Raw genomic sequence first — 22718 nt, forward strand, 5'->3', positions numbered from 1 at the left:
CAGTGCAAACCCCATGGATTCCAGTATAAAAATGCAGCATACTGCAGGGAGTAGTTAAGACCTGACGGGCATAACCATGGGCAACCTGGTCCAACTTCAGAGCTGCACCTCTTTTGTGCAGGAGGTTGAGCTGGAGACCTGAGATGCCTTCACACCTAAATTATCCTCGTATCCTAAGAAAAAAACTCCGTTGGCTACTGCACTCATTGTTCCCCAAATTTTTCATATTTTCATGATTTTTTCATGCTGTAAAATGATGTGTTATAAATTAATTACTTTTTTTCCCCTAAGCACGCATTCTCATGTATTTTGTTCATAACCTTAAACTTGTGTCCAGTGTGATTTGCTCTGTACTGCAGATTTGATCTCTGAATTTTAAAGATGCTAGAATGAAAGTTCAAAGTATCTGTTAATGAATGCTATATGTGCTACTCTTTTTCTGTCATTTTTATGCCTATACCCATAGTTACTTAAAATACTCTTAAAATCTTGAAGTTACACGGTTATTTTAATTATTGGCAGTATTGTTGTTCGTGTGCAGTTCACTTTGTTTTGTAAATGTGTTTGAGGAATCACAGCTTTGCAGAGAATCTGTGGGAAATGCATGTTGGTGACATTGGAAACTTGCTAATTAGAAAATCTTCACACTTAATTAGAATTGCCTTTAAAGTGGACCCTGGTTCCACAATAATTTATTGCTTGTGGGATCTAATTTGACAGTTTTGTACATAAGCATTTTGGTCATCCTGTCTTGGGTAAAAAAGTGTCTCATGAGCAGATGAGTATCAGCTTCTATGAGCAGTTTGAGAGCAATATGTTGTTGTAAACATTTTTTTCCACATATGTGGTGGGTACTTAGAAATTCTCATTCATGAAGTGCTTTGTAATTGTTGTGGCTGAACCCAGGACAGTAATTCATTCACTAAGTGAGCAAAAGTCAGTTTTCCCTATTTTTTGAAATGTACTGAGTGCTACTGGTGAGCCTTAATATTATCCCAGGAGTTTGCATTGAAGCCTGTGGGGAGCGGGAAATCTCCAAGTGGTGTTAGACAGGACAGAGATGGGGTTGCGACAGGATGTTAAATATTTGCATGGTGGGAGTTTCATCAGAGCATACACCCTTTCTTTTGAAATGTCAGAATAAGCAATTTGTTTGCTCTGTGGTGAGAAGCACATAAAGCAATTGCGATTCCTTTGAGGCACTGTGCAAAGGGTGTGGGGAAAGGTGATAGAGTAATGTGCAGCTTTGGGCAAAGAGTCTGCCTTTTTCATCTCATCATTCAGCTTTAATTATTCCGGTGTTATTTTGGCACGTGCATGAATCAGATGAGCTTTATGTGCACTTTTGCAAACACCGGCTCTCTGGCTATGCTGCTGCTCTGGGGGAGCTGCTGGGGCGAAGGTTGCGTCACAGCTCTTCCTAGCAGCTGGCATAGGTCCACGGAAAGAACATTTCTGGTTTCGTTGCTTATTGCCTGTCATATGTATGACTCCACAAGTAAGCCGGGGCAGGCAGTTTCTGAGGTGCTGTGAGAAATGGCTTTGCTCCTTGCAGGTGTGTCCTGTGGTATCTGGCATTGAAGGGTGCAGCTGCATGCAGTCATGTTCTCCTCCTTCTTTCTCCTCCTCTTCCTCCTTTCAGGGCTGCAGTGAATTTGCTCTGTTGTGTAGCTGGCAGTACAACAACCTGAGCTGGAAACAACCAACCGACTTCTGGGTACAAGGGGTTCTTACGGGTGCCATATACTGCTCTGTCTTTAATGGCAGCCCACCCCCCCCAAAAAAGCCCCCACAAACCAACAAACAACAAAACAAAAACAAAACAAAAAAAACCAAACAGAAAAGCGTTTAAAAATTGCCTGTGAACAAAGTAAATGAAATACATCACAGAATCATAAAATCTTGTAGGTGGGAAAAGGTCAAATAAGGCTTAACAGAATTTTCTAAATTTTAGCAGTTGTATTTTTAACCCAGAGGGGGAAATGTGACTTCTCCTGGTTGCCTTTTAGTTCTGCCTCTATGTTGGAGCTCTCAGATAAGAGAGGAACACTTCTGCTGGCTAAGAGCAATGTCAGCTGCTTAACATTTCTGTGGCCCAGCTGCTAGAAGACAGCTAGGCATATTTAATGACAGCCTTACTTTATATTGCTCTTATTCAGAGGATACAGTTTGCAGTGTCTGTGCTTTATAAGAAGTCAGTTTTTGGCTCTGAGATTCAGTGTACCGCTATATTTTATCCTAGGGGAGGGAACATGACACCTGGAGGAGCAGCAGTTTTCTCCCCCTGCAAAGGGTTGAGCATGATCTGCTGCCCAGCCATGCCCCCCGGGGTGTACGGTGTCCTTGGTAGCATGTTTGCTTTTCTTTGAACCCAGGATGAAAAGGGCTGTTGTAATTTATGGAGAAAGTGATGGTGTCCAGGCTTAAGCCTCCTATGGAGCTGTTTCACTTATTCCTCTGGGGCTTTGTGATCGCGGACCTGAAGGTGCTGTCGCTTCGAGGTGATGGTCCCTTTAGGATGCAGAGAGTGATGGAGCTGAGCAGACCCTGTAGATGGCATCTTGTTTTTTTGGCACAGAGTGGCTCTGTTTGGTCATTTGGACTGCCACACAACATCTTGGATCGTAATTTTGGACTTAACCATGGCTACTGCTATGTGCTAAATGTTCCCTTAATTCTCCAGCACACAGGGCCCATGTTATGTCTGTCTTAGTGGAAGCAGACTTTTGCATGTTGGCAGGTGGGGAGAAAGCGTGCCAACCAGCTCCCCGTGCTTTCAGCAGCTCATTTTCCTACCAAGACAGAATTCAGGATAAAGTTTTAATCACTGTATATTTGCTCATAAGCTCCTGGGCAATGCCTTTCATCGGTCATTTGCTCAGCAAACATAAAATACTCACAATTTAGACAACAAATACAGGAAAATTTTGTCAGATGGCAGAATTATTCCCCTGACGCTCTACTGATGTTGCATACTGCTTCCAGCACCAGAAGTTAATTAAAACGTGTTGTGACCTAAGACTTACTTTTTTTATTATCTAAACTTTGATTTTAGTTTTTGGTAAAAGCAGAAGACGGAACCTCCTGAATGAAATTGTGAACTGAAACTGTTCTCACCAACTGTTCATGTAAATTTTGTCTTAAGTTTAATAACTGGCAACAAGCTGCATAATAGTAAAATTAACCGTTAAGTAGTATATGTTTTAAGTAAATTTGATCAATAGAATGTTTGTAGGACTATGAAAATTCTTTTATATTTCCCACTGTGTTTTTTTGGGGGGTGGTCAGGTTTGTTTTTAATTTTAAGCCTCGTATTCTTCAAACTCTTCTCCAAAGTCGAGAACAGTTGAGATAAGAAAGCAGAAAAATGCTTTGGAAATTGAGTAGTAGTATTCGAAAATCACTTTGAGTTGTAACTGTGGTCAAGGAGAAGTGGCAATCTAGGCCAATTACTGGGGTGGGGTGTGAGTGAGAGTCATTTCCACTTGATAGCAGTCATCACTGTTTTTCTGTGCTTTAAAACCCAAAGGAAACAGTTGAGTTTATCTTACTATTGTGCATCATGAAGTGTTGTGAAATGTGCCCTTCGTTTAATTAATTCTAGTGTAAAGAGAAAGACTGCATGCTTTTTCCAAACTCACTCGTTCTTAAGTATATATGTCTCCTAAATGATGGCTCTTTTGTACCTCTCTCTTTCTGTTGTTTTTAGGGGTCTTGGTTATTTTTTTTCAAGTAGGACTTCTAAGGTAACGAAAACGCACAAATACTTACCAAACCATTGGTATTCACAAAAATCTTATCAAATAGTCTGTGAATGTTGTATTAGAAGGAAAACAATGAAGCCATTAATGCTGATAACAGTTAAATGCATGGCTCTGGTGTAGTTACTTTTAGCATCTTTTGTCTGAATTACATACTGTAGGAGTGATTCTTTGTAGAGACAACTACAAGTGACAAGAGAGCAGAGGTGATGTAAAGAGATTTTAAGCAGTCTTAAGCTGACAGGGTTGCCTGCTGAGTCTGAGAAATAGCAGAATTGCCTCTAGTTGCCGGTGCACTTGATGCTTCTCTGTTACCTGGAAGCTGACCACATCTCTTCAGTTCTATTTTTATTTGCTAAAATCAATTTAAACGCAAACAGACTAAAAAGACTTGAGAAGCAAAACACGACATCTTGTTTCTCTTCACTGAATGTTGTCTGGACTTGAACTTTCTCCATGAGTCAGATTTGTAGAAACATATAGCAAGTTGAAACATAGCTACATCTTTAGGGATTTGGCTGCTTAACAACTTTCAGAAAACTACTGTCTGCAAAATTAGTATATTTTTTTCTAAGGGATCTAGGCACTGGAATAGGAATTAAAGAAGCTTGTGTTGCACGTGTACATATTTGTGCTGGTAAGGAGGCTTCAGCTGGAAATGATGGATTACATCAGATGAGGATCTCAGCAGAACAGTAGGAGTTGAAAGCCAACCGTTACACGTGCTTTTCAGGCACTGGCAGCATGAAGTTGATGGGCTCTATCTGGCATGCACGGTTGTAATAAGAGGCCACACTCAGAGGCCTTCCTGGAAAGCTTAGAGCTATGATCTCCATGATCACTGGTTGCCATGCAGATGCATGTCCGCGATAGACATATGCCTACACCTAGACTGCCCTCCTGCCACAGTTCCCTATGTCATGAGATGATGTATGGAATTTCATGCACTGCATTTGGGTCCACCCTGAGCTCTGTTCAGGGATAACAAGCAGACCGGAGAGGGGTATGTAGATCAGTGAGAAATAATCTTGTTAGCTTTAGTTAATTATTCTTCACCCTCATTCTGAGCTGCTGTGCTAACATATTTCCAGAATTCCATTGCTGTGGTGTTTTAAACTTTCGGGTTTTTTTAGATAAGACATAAACTGCAGCGCGTATGTCCATATTGTTCACCCAGGCTTTTGCAAGCTCTGCATTCTCTTCTCACTGGAGAAATTACATTTTGAATTGAAATGAGCTCAAATCAATCCCACCCAGTTCCACAATGAAACAGTATGACGTTTAAGGCTTCACTCTACTTTTTTTTCAAGAAATTGTTTTGGTTTTCCTTGAAGCATCAATAAATCATAAAAGTATCATAAAAACTATAATTTTCTTTTCTGGTGAATTTGATTGGAAATTCAAGTTCAGAGTAAAATGCAGGACTACCAGAATCTCTGCTTACATTATGAACATTTCACACAGCTATAGACATAATTACATATGATGAAGATCTTATGGCAAGACATGGGCTGTTAACCCCGATTCCCTGGCAGAACTCCCAGTTGAGTGATTATCTTCTAGCCACATAAATTTACTTTTATTTTCTATTAGATAGTTGTTTCCTTCACTTTTGGAATGAACTGCTTTTATACATACTGTGGCAATGTTAACTGCTATGCTTCACCCTAGAGGTAACTACATTTAAGTGGCTAACAAATCTCATTGTATGGTATATAAAGGTCTTCAGGAGGCTGATGTAGTAGAAAACAGTGATTCTTTCCTGTGGGAATTAGGAAAGAAGACATTCTCCTTGGCTTATTTTCCCTATGGAGATAGTTTTGTTTGAGAAGGGGTGATAGTCTTTCCTTCTTCTGTTGTCCTTTGAGACAAAGAGAAAAAGCAATTTCAGACTTTGGAAATCTTACCTAGTTGTATCCTTAAAAGGATCTGTCTTATCTTCAATAGCTTTGCTTTCAGTAGATAACTTCAGATTTTTTTGCCTTGAGATGTTATGTTGTTGCTTGGACTGATAGATGACTTCAGTATAGTAGTGTAAGTAAGTAATGAGAATAACATAAATTTCGGTATTCGTATTCAGAAAAATCAGCAAGGTAATCTTATTGCTACAAGTGACGCAGGCTACTTTGTGGTTAGTTCAGTGGTATTTCTAAGATACCTGTATGAAAAAGGAAAACTTCAAAATCTGTGTTTCTATCAAAAACACTTCTCACAAAAGTAATTTTGGAACCATAAAATGAGAATATAATGGTGAATTAAGTAATTGCTATATGTGTGGAGAACTTGCATAAAGGTAAGTAGAGTATGAGATAGGGAAAGTTATTAAGTCATAGCTTTGAGACAGAAAGACTGCTTAAGAGCTGTTCTTGGCTATTAGCTACTCAAACCTACTCCCCTTAAACTTGAAACTTCTTGCTGTAGCTTGAGTGTTGAATTTGAGACTGCCTTTCCCCCAACTGATACTTCATTTCTCAAAATGGAAAGTGTGTCATGTTAGAGGTTAAGTTTGTACAGAAAAGTAAAGGAAGACTTGGAATGAAGTGGGGCCTGGGAAGAAGGGTGGTGGGGGTGGGGAAGGTGTTATAGTTTTTGTTTTCGTATCTCACCATCCAACTATTTTTTAATTGGCAGCATATTAAATAAATTTTCCTCAAATCAAGTCTGGAGCCAAATTTTGTAATGGTATAATTTATAATTAAATAAGTACTGCAGGTTGCTGGGGTGGATTTGTACCAGGATTAGATATGAAGTTTAGTTTTATCTTCCTCTGAAGTAGCTGAAGATAACTTAATTAAAACTTGCAACAGAAAGACATCCCATTAAGAAAATGCCAGTTGTAGTTGCAGGGATGCTGTACTGGAAATGTAGGCCTTTTAGGAGGAGGGAAAGTCTTGTTATTAGACTGATTGCCATAACTCCTCAGAAGAAGAGTTTGCAAGCCTGAGAGCTTATCTGTCTTCTGTAACAACTGCTCTAATAGCAGTTGCCCATATGGACCTGGGTATGATTTGTGTTTTTAATTAATCTTTCAAGGGAATAAATGCCCAGAAGTGATTAGTGAAGAACTCTAATGGATGGCACCAAAAGAGAGAGGTTGATCTCTTTTAGGGTGAGCTAGCTTGTTGATCCAAGAGAACAGATGTTTTGGTAAGGTCATGCAGTGTTTGGCTTGATTACATGCCTGGTTTAGGACATGTATCAGCTATGTGTTTTACCTATGTGGGTGACTGGATTACACTAGGTGGGTAGGGGTGGGAGGCAGGAGAACAAAGAGTTGTCAGGTCACCTTCACCTGGGCAATTTTGGGAGCTGGAAGTTAGCTGCTACAGTTGATGAAGAGAGTTGAGTGAGCCAGGAGGGGATTGTGGCCTGAAAAACACATTGGTGCAATACATTATATCGCCAGTCTCTGCTGGTGGGTCTCCTGAGTGTCATCAGTTAATATGGGACGCTGGAGCAGCCTGGCCTCACTCAGGTGTGGATGTTCCATCTGACCGGAGAGGCTTCTGGGGGGAGCTCAGTTCACACCCCAGCCCCATAGGGATGCTTTAGGTATGCAAACCACAGCTACTACATCCTATTTGCCAAATGGCTTTGGACATACTATAGCGCAAGTGCTGGATATGGCCGGAGACCACAGTTTGGAAATATGAGCTCTCTTGGGCAAATATTAGGCTAAACATGTCATCCATATGTATAGCACACAGACTGGATCTATCTACTCAGCTATTACCAGGCAGTGGCTCCCCAGGCTGTGTCACACAGTGGTGTTCCAGTTAGCAATGCAGAAGGGATCAAATAGTTTGGAAACAATCTACTTGTATGATTATTGCTACTCTGAATTATAAGTAACCCAAAAGCCAGAGCTACTCAGTGCATTCACTCTTCAGATGAGCACTCAGAACACAAAGTGCTGCTTTTAAGAAATACGGTTTTAGAGAACAAAAGGGGAAGCGAGTGCTATGAAAATTTAGTTAAATGTAAATGTGTTAAATGGTACATGAACTAGTCAGGTTTTCATGATTTATCAGTTTTAAACTTCAAAGGCTCTGGTTAGGTTGCATTTTTAAAACTAATGAGTTTATCACAGCCAGTGGGGAAAAATGGTTCAAGTATATCAGCTGTAAATTGGTACAAAGCACTAAAAGGGACATTAGCCTCTAATCAGATTCTAACAGTTCATTAAACCTGCCTTTCCTCGGTGGTGCTTTGTCTTTCCCCCCTCCTTCTGCCTGCGCCTCCTGGACAAGCCAGCCTGGTCCCTTCGTGCAAGCGGGTAAGACCTCCTCAGGGACACAAAGCAATATCAACTCATCCTTCTTTGTCTAGGAGCTAAACAGCCTAAGGGATGCTTGATGATGGTGTATTCCTGATCTTGCTGTAAAATTCAACTGTGCTGTGTATAAATCAACAAGGGAAAGGGACCTCTCTGCTTGCAGAATAGGCACTGGGGGAACCAGGAATGCCAGGCTGGCTCCTGCTCTTGCTCCACCCCAAACCACATCCAGAGTGCTGGAGCTCAGTGACACCAGAGGAGATCCACTTCTGATAAATAAACAGAGCACCGCCCTTGCTGGGAAGAGGGATGTAAAGCATGGAACAGTTTCAGCCAGCTGTTTTGTGGCATTGGAGCCCTTCCTATTCTTTCCCCACCCTCATGCCTCGAACACTGAGTAAAGCCAAGATGCACAAAATAAATTGCAAAGAAGACATAGGAAGAGCTTGTTGCTTTTTTCCCTGCTTTTTTATTTCCCTTCTTCCTGTTGTTAAGCTTAAATCACAGGAGATACACAGTGGTAGCATAGCATGGACCAGGGCATTTTGACAACTTAACTCATCTTCATTCAGACATGTTTGAATGTGGAGGCTTTCCACTGAAAATTACTTATTTTATCTGAAATTCTATAACTTAAGTGTTTAGAGCTTTTTATGAACTATCTAAATCAACTTTTTAAGGGAAAAAAAAAGTAGAGATTGCAGTTGCTGTTGCATTTGCTTCTCTACTTTGGCATGAAATTTCTGCCTGCGCTGTGGTATCAAACCGTGGCTCTGTGTGCTGTAATGCATGGGGTTCAAAGTGAGGGTGACAGGGATTTTAAGCAGGTCATTTGCTCTGCGGAGCACGGACGTATCAGTTTGCCTGCCTTGGCATGTTATTTAAATTGCAATAAAGTAAAGAAGTATTCAAAAATCAGCAGTTGCAGAAGTCCTTATAACCATGAAAATGAAGATCATGGGGCGAGGTGCATTAATTGGAAAAAAGGAAAATGTTTCATGTAATTTAAGGTTTTAAAAAGTATTTTGGAAGCTCCATTAGGACAGACCATTTTTCTTAAAACGCCTCTGAAGCAACCATGACAAGAAACAGGGCTATGAACATATTCTTTGTGAATAACAGCACCATGCAGCACTGAACACATCTGCTGCCCATGCAACACAGGGAAAGTGTTTTCCCATTACAGTGTGGTTATTGAGGAGGACTACAAGGTAACAGAGTGGAGGTGAGTTTCCAGGCCTGAGTGCTGCCTTCCAGACAGGGCTGCAGATCATCAGGAAGTGCTGTGAGTGAGTCGCTTACTAGTGTACTACAAAACTACAGTGTAGTTTTGCTGTCTGGAAAATAGCTGTGGCGTCTTTGGATTTCTGAACCGATGAACAAGGTGTCTGCATTCGTAAGGTCAGACTGTAGCTTAAGGGATAAAATGTCTTTTATTCTCTCTCTGTTGTCCAAACTAAATGGCAGCTGAAGGGGTTAGCTTTCAAAGACCAGCCTTGAGCCTTGGCTGGGATAGAATATTGACTCCGGTTGAGGTAGTGTTTGAACTGAAGGCGTAGGAGGTAGTTCTGCATGTCTTCATCAACTACTCCAGCAACAGTGGGATGAGATGTTCATCACAGGGGTATTGATTCAAAGAAGCAGTTCTGCTAATCTGTCTTCAGATTGAAACTTTTACCCTATACTTCCCATTCCTACAAGGACAATTCATGTTTTTAACATGGTTTTTACTTCTCTTGTGTCAGAGGTGTTTGTGTAGAGATTTTCACTGGCTAATGCTGATAACTTCCCCAGACAGTGATAGGAGGTCTGAAGAGTTGTATGTTAATTTATGGTGTGTGCAAAGGCCTTCACTATAACTTCTCTGAATTCTTTCTCTAGGTAATACAGAAATACAAATATTTTGACTGAAAACAAATATACCCAAGTACACTGCCAAAACCCCGAAGCTATTTCACAACACTCCTTTCCTTTCCAGTTCTAAAGCAAGGAATTTATGCACCTGCATGATTAATTTCATATTAAAAAATAGTAATTGGAGACGATTTTTCCCTTGTTGCTTAAAAAGATTTAGTTCTCTTTTAAGGATAACTGGAAGTATAATTTGCTATTTTTACGGAAGTAGACACTTGGCAGTTACTCCTTGAGATAAATATTACATATTCGTTAACTTCATTTCTGTTAAAAGAAACTTACATCTGCAATATTGTAGAACTAAACCAGTGACTTAAACTGAGTGTTTTCATCACATTTTTGATTAACCTTGTCCTTTTTTGCCTTAGGACATCAGCGCCTTTGAGAACAGAATGTTAATGCTTGATGGGATGCCGGCAGTCAGAGTCAAAACAGAGCTGCTGGAATCCGAGCAAGGGGTAAGCAGAGGTTTCTGTGTGGCCTCACTCTGTAGCACGCTGGTGACTCTTCCTGAGCTTCTCTGTACTTAGCTGTTCCTCCTGTTTTACTGTCATTTTATTTTCTATGTTTCTCTTCATTTCTACCCTTTCCAAGTGCATTTTCTTGAGAGATGTACTGGTGAGCATCCAGTCTCATCTGCTGGGAACACAAACCAAGACTCTGTGGAGGACTTACTGAAATGTCTAGGATAGCCAAGATGCTGTTGGTGTAATTTCCTGATTATTAAAAAGGGGTCAGTTCATAAAACCAGGAAGGAATAATGGATTATTGCAAAGAAGCAAAATTCATGTCTGAGAAGCCTATACATGCCTTTGCTATTCTGCCTCCTTGGGATATTTACTGTGGTTGCTTCATCCTTTATATGCTTGTCCCACTCCATTTTCTGTTTGTGTAAACCTGCTTTCTTTCTGGCGGAATACTCTGGTTTATCATTATGCTGAGAGGGCTAGATGTTTCAGATGGTTAAACCTGGTGTCACATTGACTGCTGAATACAGTATAGAGATCGTGAACAGGATTTTGAATTTTTTTCAGAAGAAGTGTTTGGCATTGGAGCGGTCGATTTCAGGAAAATGGAAGACTACGTTTCTAGGCACATTAAGGGTGTTTTCTGACATATGTGGTAGTAATTGTGCATTGATATGAGTGCATCTGTAGTTAATGGATTTTGTGTTATCATGAATCTTTGTTCCTTTGTGTGCATCTTATGTTATCCCAAAGAATCCAAGCCACCTTACTGCTCTGAAGACAGATGCCTTCAACAAGCAGAGAGCATACTAGAGGCAGCAGTGCTATCAGCATGTAGAGAATGGGCTTTTGCTTTCCTTCTGTTGTCCTTTTTTTTCCTTCCTACTATTTTCTCAATTATTTAATTGAAAATTTACATGATATGGAAGAGAGGGAATTAACTTTCATAATGACTTGAGACTTGCAAAGATATACCAGTTATTCAGAATGGTTTTGAGGCTTTAAGTTTGAGAAAGGAAGAAAGAGCATTTAATGGAGTTCTTTCTCATCCTTCTGCCTTCTTGAGAGCAAGTACCCTCAGAAAATGCTCCAGTACAGCATAATTTAAGGCAGCATAAAATGTGGACTATTGTATGAAACATGATGATGAAAAGACAGATCCATTAAAGGTAATTTTTAATACCTTAAGGATGCTTTTCATTATGTCCTTTGTATGTAACATAAACCTTTCCCTGTACTGTTTAGAAGACAAATATTTTATTGGTATTTGTCTTTGGCTCATTTAAACTAAAGTCTATGCTTATTGCTGGGTCCTTTATGGAGAATACTTCCTTTAGCAAAGTGTGATTTGATTGTGGAAGACCTATTTGGTGTCCGAGGAACTGGAAGGAAATGAACAATTTATATAGTTTTTAATTTCCTTAGGGTTTTTTTAATAAAATTTTATGGACTTCTCTGTAAGCTGAAAATGATGTCACCATTTTCTTTTCCAGTGACTGAGCCATTGGATAACGAGTTTGGTTGGATTTGGGATTTTATGCGCTTTGGTACTAATTAAGTAGTGTCTGGTCAAGAGTCTCTGGCACCTTTATGACTCTTCATTAGGGAACAATCAATAAATACAAAATGAATTCTCCAGTTCACTAACAGAGGAACTGGCCATTAGCATGGCAATTTTCCATCAAACAGCTTAAACTCTGAAGGAAAAGGTGGTTGAAACAGATGTTTAGTGTGTGCTTTGGAGACTGTTTTGAATATCTAGGTATTGGTAGACATAACAGGGACAACTGTTTGAAAGATGTGATTACTGAAAACAGCATGTGGAGCTGTTTGGGAAGATGAATATCATAGCTGGGAAGCATAGAATGGGAACTAAAGTGCGATCCAAGTAGTATGAATTTGAAATTAAAATGTCTGTCTGTGTTGTTCTAGTGCCCAAAGTCCCTAGCGTTTCACCTCCATCATGGCGTATGAGTATACAGGGAGATGTGATTTCTGATTTGAAAATTTGCCAACTAAGAAGGCATTTTGAGTCTTCTGAAAGTGGTGTTCAAAGCTTCATCACTTAGGGCACTGAGCACCAGGCAAGACTAGTCAAACTTGTCCAAAACCTGTAGGAAGACAGCTGGGTTTTTTTGCTGTTCGTGCTTCGTATCTGCTATTGGCTCTAGGTTTGCTGCTAGGGACATGGTTTAAGGGTTATGAAAAGAAAGTTTCATCTGTGGTTATGGGATCCTGAAGGCTGTGTCAGTTGCGAAGGAGTGAAACCAACATAGCCTGGAGCACCAGTGGCCCTCGCCACCCTGGGTGGTGAGGGCTGAGCAATCAGACCAGAGAGCACAGTTTCCATGTTCGTTGTGTCAGCTACTCCTGCTGCAAGCCAGTTCAGTCTTTAGCTGAGGCCAAAGGAAACTGGTGTTGATAGCTGCGTTTCAGCTGTGTCTCATGCACCAGTTCCTTTGAGCCTGCGACTAGAGGAGAGGTGGGCAGGGCTCAGGAGCTACAGCCTCCATTGATGCAGTGTAGACAAACCCTCACGAACCTGACTTCAAAAGACACTGAGCTCAGGCTAGGTGATAATGGGAGAATGGGATTTAGGTGAGCCCATAAGGGAGACATGCCATATGAAGTAGAGGTTACTAGGCAGAAGTTACTAGGCAGATTTGGAACAAAGAAGTATTTACAAGAGAAATGGATTTTCACTTTGCTTTGGAAGAAGTTAAAAGAGTTCTGCTTTGTTTTATCATTGCCAATTTAGAATAGTTTCATGATTTTTAGAAGGCCATCAGCATTAGCAAGAACAGATGCTTATTTTCCCAGTGAACTACTGTCCTTAATTTCGCACAGGAGATTTAATGCAGACTATTGTTTGAGGCTTCAAGAAGACACAGTGCTGCTTTAATGACTTTATCACAAATGAAAGAAAGACATTACATAAAAGATACTGCATTGCCCTTTAACAAGGCTTCGTTATTATCTCCCCTACTGTGAAACAGGAGCTAGCATTGCTAATAAATTGGTAGAATTACTTTAGAAATGTGAATTTGCTTATCATTTAATATCCTCCAGTGACCTACAGCTTTAGATCTTTTGGTCTGCAGTAAAATCTTTGTATGCCAGTGAGCAGCTTCAGAGGATGTGAAAAAGGTGGTCCCTCCTCATGTAGGTGAATGCATGCAATGTGGTGTACTTCAGGAGGAAAAAAATATTCATTCCTTGGCTGTGCCAAAACCAATTTTGAGAGTAATACTCCTCACTGTAAAAATGTATTGAGGCTTTTTTAAACTAAGTGGTAATACAGATTGGGCAGTGAATTTGTTAGCTGGTGCTACTATGAAGAAGTTAGGTTGGATAGAACAGACTGGCTTTACTGTGAAGTTTGTGAAAGTCTTATTGGTCATTGCAGGATGTGGTCCAGTTCTAAAAACTGATACATGTGTCTGACTGACACATACAAAGTTACACTTTCTCAAGAATTTGCAGTCGGGCCATAAGCTTTTGTTAAAAGGAGATACGAATTTGCGACTTCTATCACACGATTAATCTTTAACTACAGAAAATAATGAACCTCTAATTTTCATCAGCCTTTTTGTTTCAAGATCTGCAATCTCATCCATTCCTCTGCCTGCATTGTTTCAAGTCACTATTTGAAGATTATATATTTTACTCTGAATTCACCTCCTAATTCTGGTTAATCTGTCTCCATTCCCATGCCTTATCAGGACTGAATTATGAAAGGAATGACTAAAATGACAAAACCCTTTAACAAGCCAATATTGTTCTCTGTGTCTTTTGTCTCCAGCCGGATTGTCTTGTTGCCTCATGTCTGAAGAATGCCATCCATGCTTATGTTATTATATACATAAACATGTTCTACCTCAGCCTGGGTAACAGTGGCGGAAATCTGTTCTATTTTTGTAGATTTCCAAAGGCACCTATTCAGTGGAGGATATTCTCAGCATCATAGCTTGCTTCTTGACTATATAGGGAACTGTTTTATGTTGATTCATTCAGCTTATGTACACTGTATTATTAGAAGAAAAGGGACTTCTAGTACTTGCTGTTGTAATTTATGAATCTTTCAAAGAGCTGTTCTTTTTTCCAAAGTGCTTAATGTTTAGCATCACTGATTTGAGGAAACAAATGGCACATGGACTGCTCATATGTCAGTTTCTTCTGTGCAAAAGCTGGCCCTTGTTTCTGTTGGTCTTCTTCATCTTGCAAGCGATACCTGAAGAGTGTTACTGGGGTGTTAGAAACACAGTCAATACAATTCATTAGTTGCTTTACGGTGCCATAAATATATGACATTCTTCAGAAGGAGATCAAGATCTGAACCCAAAACCCAGTAAGGATATAGAAAGGTGATGGATGCACCATCCCTGGAGACACTCAAGGCCAGGCTGGATGTGGTTCTGGGCAACTTGATACAGTTGAAGATGTCTCTGCTTATTGCAGGGGAGTTGGACTAGATGACCTTTAAAGGTCCCTTCCAATGCAAACTATTCTATGATTCTATGATTCCATAACCTACAGGGCCTGATGCAAAGCCATGTAGGATGCACCTAAGGGGATACAGCTATATTCCCCAAGTACTGCTGGAGGGTATGTTTGCAACCCAGAAGGGTGCAAGACACATCCCAAGGGCTGCTCCTCAGCTACATCGGTTGGATTAATTGAGCCAAGTGAAGCACCACAAGCTAATAAATAATTCTGGGTGCTGTGTCATGTTAAGTGGTAGTTCTCATGAAGAATAAAAGGTAGCCAACGCCAACTCCAACAACTTTGCGCCAACTCCAACAACTTTGCTCCAACTCCAACAACTCAGCCTGGCATTCCTGCTGTACCCGTTGCCAGTGACTGAATGACATCAGGGAGCCTACTTGGAGTACTGTGTGCAGTTCTGGTGTCTTCAACATAAGAAGGACATGGAGCTGTTGGAGCAAGTCCAGAGAAGGGCCATGAGGATGATCATGGGGCTGGAGCACCTCCCGTATGAAGACAGGCTGAGAAAGTTGGGGCTGTTCAGCCTGGAGAAGAGAAGGCTGTGTGGAGACCTCACAGCAGCCTTCCAGTATCTGAAGGGGGCCTACAAGGATGCTGGAGAGGGACTCTTCGTCAGGGATGGTAGTGATAGGACAAGGGGGAATGGGTTAAAAGTTGAACAGGGGAGGTTTAGATTGGATACAAGGAGGAAGTTCTTTACTGTGAGGGTGGTGAGGCACTGGTATAGGTTGCCCATGGAAGTTGTGAATGCCCCATCCCTGGCAGTGTTCAAGGCCAGGTTGGATGAGGCTTTGAGCAGCCTGGTCTAGTGTGAGGTGTCCCTGCCAATGGCAGAGGGGTTGGAACTAGATGATCTGAAGGTCCTTTCCAACCCTAACTGTTCTATGATTCTGTGATTCTGTAATCACTGATCCAAGAAAACCCAACCCAAAAGGGAATGGCTGTATACATCCTGCAGTTACAGGGTTAGGAAATTATGGGTATCCTCTATCATATGGGGAGAAAAAGGTGGGAAGAAGATCTTGGGTGCTGGTTTTGACAAAGGCTTGTAGTTAGAGCTGTTTAACTGTATCTGAAACTACATCCTGAGACTGCTTCTGGGACCCAAACTACCTACTGTGGGCATGTCTCTGCACTGCTGCCTTGCTGGTTAATGAGTATTTACAGTGTTACTCGTGTTCCTTACTCCTTTTGAAGTCAGCCCTTGTACAGAATAGAGAGCTAAGGGGTTTTTGCACCATGGTGTAGGTATGGTTTATTTACTTGGGATTTTTTTCCCCAGCAATCAGACACGAAAGTGCAATATAAAGGTAATAGATTTAAGACTGATAGGAAACGATAGCTTACTGAGCTCAGTCAGCACACTCACTTGCCAGACTTTTTGCCAAGTTAACTTGAGTTTACAGATAGAAAAAGCAGGTTGTAAGATGGGTTGTAAGATGTATGATGCTGTCTGAAATTCTCACTGAGAGAAGGATCCCAGATCCTCTGAGACTTAATTTACTGACCACTGTCTGACATTCCTTTCTTTTCCTAGGCAGTTAAGTTGGCTGCTACAGAGCACTGCTGGGAATGTACTTCTTATTCTGTCAGGTATGGTTTGTTGTTTGTATGGTAGGAACATGGAGATTTTCATTTGTGGGTGCAGATTTCATTTCATGAGGCACTATGCAAATAAATGGCCGTCCCTGCGTATCTTGGTTTAATTAGTTGGAAGTTGTGTTTAGACGCTGTTTTAATGGGTATCTTCTGATAATAATGATTGTACCTATTAGGAATGCAGTAGCAAGTCTCAAAGGAGTGAAGCAGAGCAAGATCTCTGCTCCAAACAGCTCGTGTTTAGTTAACAGTGCCATGCCAGAAGGAGGTTTCCCATAACTATAATGATAGAAGGGCAGCAAGATGATTTCATTTACTAGAAGGTTAAATTTAATGAGGTTGTATTTGGTAGAGGCGAAGGATAATATTTTATCTGCAAGACTGAGAAAAGTTTCAAAGAGAATGTGATGCTACACAGAAATTAGCACAAATAATATTGTTACAGTGCTGTAGAAAATTCAGTTACGCAATATGTTAAATACGTGAACTGCTAAGTTTTATGTTCTTATATGGACTGCAAAAATAATGTTGGCTCTGGGAGAAGGAAAGTCAACCCTTTGATTTGATCATAGTGCTGAAGTACATCATGAGATTATAGTTTGGTTGCCTTCTATCCCCCAGTCAATTATTTTGTGAGCTCACCTTGAAGCCAGTCTGCTTTTTTGATGATGTATGACCTCTCAGCTTGCTCTGCTACCAGAGCTTATGATGGGAATCTCATGGAAGATTTATTCAGCTGAGAAACTCTAGCCATAAAGACAAACAAGCATGGTGCGTACAGGCTGTATATCTGTCGATTACTGTGAATTTCTAAATCCACCTTTTCAGTTTAAAATTGCTTGTTTTATACAGATGTGAAAGGTCAACATTTCTTTCATTGCTATTAAAAAATAGTTAAAAATGTAAAAAATGATGTAAGAAAAATTTTCAAACGTCCAAATATATGCACATTTATTATTCTCCCTGATGATTCTAGTTTCAATGACTGTTCTGTGTGCTCCATATTCTGTTTCTTTCGGGAATCCAATATCCATAGCTTAACTTAATTTTGATGTAGTTTGCAATCATAATTGAGGAACCAGTGAGGTATGGATTTTTGCTCACTGTATCCTGCCAGAAAGGTATTAATGCTATAATCATGGGAGCACAGAGCATGCCGTGTATCAACTGGTATACAGCACTGTAGTCTAATACCCTGTTGCACATCTGCCATGAAACTCAGCACACATCTTTGTTGTTTTGTGCTACAATGCAGTGCGGTTCTAAGATATATTAATGTGTGTTTTAGGCTTCGTGCATAACAATTACTGGCCTTTCTGTTCTGATCTTGTGACTTGTCTGATGTGGCATCAGAAGTTTAATTCAGGTTGCAAATGCAGTGAAAGTCAGTAGGTTCCAAGTAGTCCCTCTGTTCCTATGGAGAAAGTGATAAAGGTGAGCTAGGTAATCCCACTTTTATTAATAAGAAAGCTACCCTGGATTACCTCACATTTACCCCCACATGTGATTATGCAGATAGATAGGTAGTGCAGACCTGCTGATGCACAGTAACTTCTTCATGGTCAGAGTTCATTATTTAAAATGCTTTCAGTTGAAATGTCTCAGTAAAATAATTGTGCATCACGAAATCTTTAGAGTATTTTGGTAGGAGAAAAGTTAATCATTATGTTTCATCTCGTTCTACTTGCCAGGGAGTTTAATTGATATTTATTTTTCTTTTTAATGCTTGTTAGAGCAGTCACTTCATTATGACAGACTATTTTGTTCAACAGGGCATGTTAATATGTTCAGAATGGAGAAGAAGTAGAAGTGATTGAACTATTGTCCTTTTCCTTTGTATTGGCTCAGGGTGAAGTGAAATCTTTCTGTATTCCTGGTTCTCACATGGAGAATTGCTATACTTTATTTCTTTAAGGACACTGAGATACTTGAAGTGAGAAGTATTGTGTGTGTGTGATTTTATTTTTGTTATGTACTAGCTAGCTTAAGAAAACTAAGCATAAGCCAATATAGCTCAACAGTTTACAGTATCATAGAACACTTCACAAGCATGAGACAAATGCCATGATTTTGCAATAGTACTAAAATTATTTCAATCTTTTTTGTTTGTTATGAGAAGGGATTACTCGTAGTTTTCACTCATTTGTTGATGCTCTCTTAGCTTTACTTTCTATTTGAGGTTGCCTTATGAGTAGTCTTTTAAATGTATATTTTACTCTTGTTCTGTGTCCTGCTGGGAAGTACTGAAAGAGCTGTATATTTTTTATCATTATTGGCTTTTTTCCTTATTTCTCCCTGTGGAGATGAGCCCTTACATAAATTATTTTAAGGATCCTGTTTTCTTGTTTTATATTTTTTTCCTTTTAATTTCTTTTTTTTTAATTCCCTTTCTTCATCCCTCTCCCTCCTCCCCTCTTGTTTCACACTGGGTGGATGAGTATTTAATAAACTGTTATTTTTGGGGCATCTGCTTTCACAGACATCCTTTTACAAATGTTGTTACTGCTTGGCTGCATCACTTAAAAACACCAGAAAATCATAGGAACCACACGCAAAAAAGCCAACATCAATAAGAGGCAGTGTTCCTCCTCCGCTGCCTGCACAGGTCACTGGCAGTGCTTGCCACTACACAAGGATGGATACGAGGATGGTGAGCCCTGTAGCAGTTCCATAGGGGCCACCCCTGCAGTGGAGCTCACTGGGGTGGGCCAGGACCAAGGGGCTGGTGTGGGAGAAGAGGCAGTGGGGATACAACGGAGGGAGGACAGCATGCTTCCCAAGCAAGGCTTGTTCCCAGAAAGGCTGGTGTCAGATCAGTCTCCCAGCCCTGTGTCCTCCAAGTGCCTCCACTCCCCTTGTTCCCTGGGGGAACACCAGCCACGAGGGTGTCACCTGCATCTTCCCTCCTTAGGGTGCTTAGGCGACATTTGAGGCCTGTTTCCTACTTTCATGGCTTACATTAGAGATCAGTATTGATGCCAAGGCACTGACTTTGGCTTTGATCTTCATTTGTAATGCTGTGTGCGGAGCTTATGTCATTACACTAGGTGAGTTACTGGAAATTCCTTTAGCAGTCATGTCAGTTTGTCCTAGGAAGACGGCAGCATCATATTCTCTTGTCTGGGTTACAGATATATTTGGTTATGGTTTTAATACTGTAGGTGCTCTTCCACAACATTTGCCACTTTCTTTGATAGCTTTTTGACAGTTGGGTTGTTTGGATACAGCCTGGTCATAGGCTGGATCGGTAGTTCTCAAGTGCTTGCTGCCTGGTGGCTCTGAATGTTTTCTTGTCCCTGGATTTCCCTGATGGTTTTGCTCTTTTAATACTGTTTGTGAACAGGAAGGTGTAAACTGATCAGCGATCAGCTGTGGCTTCTGTTTTGCACTGTGGAACAGGAAGTTATTGGTGAGGAGGGACAGCTGTTGACTGAGGAAGGAAAGGTAGGGTTTGGTGCCATTAGTTATACCAAATGCTTCACCCTGGGTGAATCCATGCTGGCTGTTCCCAGTTCACCTTCTCTTTCATGGTTGTCCTGGGTTCAGCTGTAACAGTTATTTTTTCTTCTTAGTAGCTGGTGCAGTGCTGTGTTTCTTCTTAGTCTGGGAACAATGCCGATAACACCGATGTTTTTAGTTGTTCCTCAGTAATGCTTACTCTGATCAAGGACTTTTTCAGTTTTGTGCTCTTCAAGTGAGGAGGGGCACGGGAAACCAGCAGGAAGCAGAGACAGGACACCTGACCCAAACTAGCCAAAGAGGTATTCCATACTCAGAAGTCTGTTCCCAGAGGACTCTGTGATTTTTCCATGAGGCAAAGGGAGGCCAGCTGGTCCGAAGTGTCCCATATCACCCTTCTGGACTGCTCTGAAGACGAGTACGCCGTTTGCTTTCTTGTAAGTCATCAGGGATCTCCCATGGTCTCCAATACCTTTCAGGTATGATAGAGAAGGGTGCTGCAAGGACATCAGCCAGTTGTCCCAGTGACCATGCATGCTGGCAGTTGGTTCCATGAGCTTGTTTGGGTTGAGTCTAATTGGGTAGTCCCTTAAATTTGATCCTCATTCATGACTGCTGGTTCTTTGCCTTGAACCCTGTCTCTAAGCATTTTAAGGCAGTGCCAGTGAAGGCTGAGAAAGACAAGGCAGTGGAATACCTTGGTTTACCAGTGTTCCCTGTCAGTAGCTCATCCACCTCATTCAGCCACTGACCCACATTTTCCTCATCCAGCCTTTTACTGTCGATGTAGTTGTTGCCTTTGATATTCTCTCCAAGTCTGAATCCAGGTGAGCTTTGGCTTTCTGACACCACCCCTGCGTGCCTGTGTGGTATTTCTGTGCTCGTACTTTGTAGCTCACCTCTGCTTGTTCCTCTTGCTAATACTGCCTTTGTGCACTGGAGCTCCATCATGTGTTCCATGTCTCCTGATACTTCTTGCTTTTCTGAGTAGGGAACACACTAGTCTCACACTTTGTTGTTCTTAAAGATCTTCCAATTTCTTTGTGGTCTTTGGTCCTTTTAGAACTGCCTCCATGGTATCCCACTTAGTTCCCTGAAGACTTCTGCTCTCATGTAGTCAAGGGTTTAGCTTGATCTGGACTAGGTCTCTGTTACTCTCTGTCTTTCTTCAGTCTCCTTAGCATCTCAAACTATTACTTACAGGTCATTACACCAAAGCTACCACTGATTACCACAGCTCTGACCTGTTCTTCCTTCCACACAACTGGTGGTCATTTTGATTTTGTCCATGTGGAACTTACGGGACAAGTGACCACAGTGGATCAAATGAAAGGTTCTTATTACGCATGCGGTGGCAGCTCATAGGACCTGCCTACAGAAAGCTCAGGCGAAAAGCAAGCATGCAGTAATGCTACACTGATACGCTCTCCAGCATCCGTCAGTGTGACTGGGCATTGCATGAGCTGTACTGCAAGCTGACACTGCTGTTTGAGCTCCATGGAGATTTTCCTGATTACCAGAGGTTGTGGTATTGGTTTTGACCTGTAAAACCTTAAACTGTCTTGCACCTGCCTACTGCCATCCTGAGAGTGCAGTAAGAACTTAAGATTTAATGATACAGATGGTAGTGACAGAAAGAGTATTTCCTGTGATAGGCTCTTGATTTATTTTCCCATTAGTCATAGCAGAACAGTTGTGGGTTTTTAGGGAGTCCACATGGTGAGGTTTCTGGGAAGGGCAGAAGCTATGGTAAGGCATGAAAAAAGACTTTTTGTTCCTTTGGCTACTGGGTATTGTGAAACAATGCTGTATAATAACTTCACAGGACCATAAACCTTATGTTTAATAGGGTACTTAGGGCTTGAATACCAATGCTGTCGTATTGTTAAGTAAAAAGCAGACCAAGTACACACGTCATTAATGGCTTTCAACAAAAAAACCCCCAACAACCTGTGGAAATAGTAGTGGTCTGGGTTGTGTTTTTCATGGCTGAACATTGCTTTGGGAAACTCCTGTCCACTGTTAACTCTACTGAGGTTGTGTCAGTTCACTCGAAACCAGAAAAAGAGGCAGAAAAGCTAAAACATTTTAAAGAGTTTTTCTCTCCAAATTCAGGTTATTTCTCAGAGCCAGGTTAGAGTTTAGACATAAACTGATCTGCAGCATCCACAGTTCTGTGTGGTCTGCAAGTTAAAACATGCTGTGCAAGCGTTGCACAGAAAACATTACTGTTTTGCCTGGTAGAAAACTTTGAAAATAGCAGATAGAATAGAAGCCAAAACCGTTCTGGTTGGTTTCTGAATAGTAGTAATTTTTACGCTAAAAAACTAAACTAAAAAAACTTAGAGTGACTAGGTCAGTATTACTTACCTCTACTCTTGGGATACTATTCATAGTTCTTAGTGGCTCACTGAAGCTTGAGTTTGTTTCCTTTCTTGCTGTATATCTTAGTTTTCATTAATGGATTTCATTAATATCTGAAAGATGAAATGCATTGATTTTTTTTTGTTTGTTTCCTGAATAACCATTCCAAGTATGGGTGGGATAAACTGTCAATTTAAGACAGCTGTTAGCATAAAATGAATGCACATGTTGTTAGAATTGGATACGCAAACATTGACTTATTCCTGGTTTAAAATGCTTCTAGCCTATTCAAGGGTACTCGTTGAGTTTTATCCCACTTTCACTGCCTGGATAGGGACCTCACTGTTGTCAGAAAAGGATCAAATATTTATC

At 40.8% G+C, this 22718-nt stretch overlaps 1 protein-coding gene across 9 annotated transcripts in view; it reads left to right on the forward strand.

Annotated features, from left to right (window-relative positions):
- The window catches only part of KLF12 (KLF transcription factor 12), a 253362-nt gene that overhangs the window by 91067 nt on the left and 139577 nt on the right, over positions 1 to 22718 (forward strand). For 7 of the 9 annotated variants that reach the window (XM_065678112.1, XM_065678111.1, XM_065678116.1 and 4 more), the window contains one exon: positions 10320 to 10409. In XM_065678112.1, coding sequence (XP_065534184.1) covers positions 10320 to 10409 — 90 coding nt within the window. Of the gene's footprint in view, positions 1 to 9159; positions 9263 to 10319; positions 10410 to 16461; positions 16518 to 22718 lie in introns of those variants that run through there. The other 2 variants (XM_065678115.1, XM_065678117.1) reach the window with 2 other exon arrangements.

The sequence above is a fragment of the Lathamus discolor genome, chromosome 4 (genome assembly GCF_037157495.1).
Source record: "Lathamus discolor isolate bLatDis1 chromosome 4, bLatDis1.hap1, whole genome shotgun sequence".
In the NCBI taxonomy this organism is placed as follows: domain Eukaryota; kingdom Metazoa; phylum Chordata; class Aves; order Psittaciformes; family Psittacidae; genus Lathamus; species Lathamus discolor.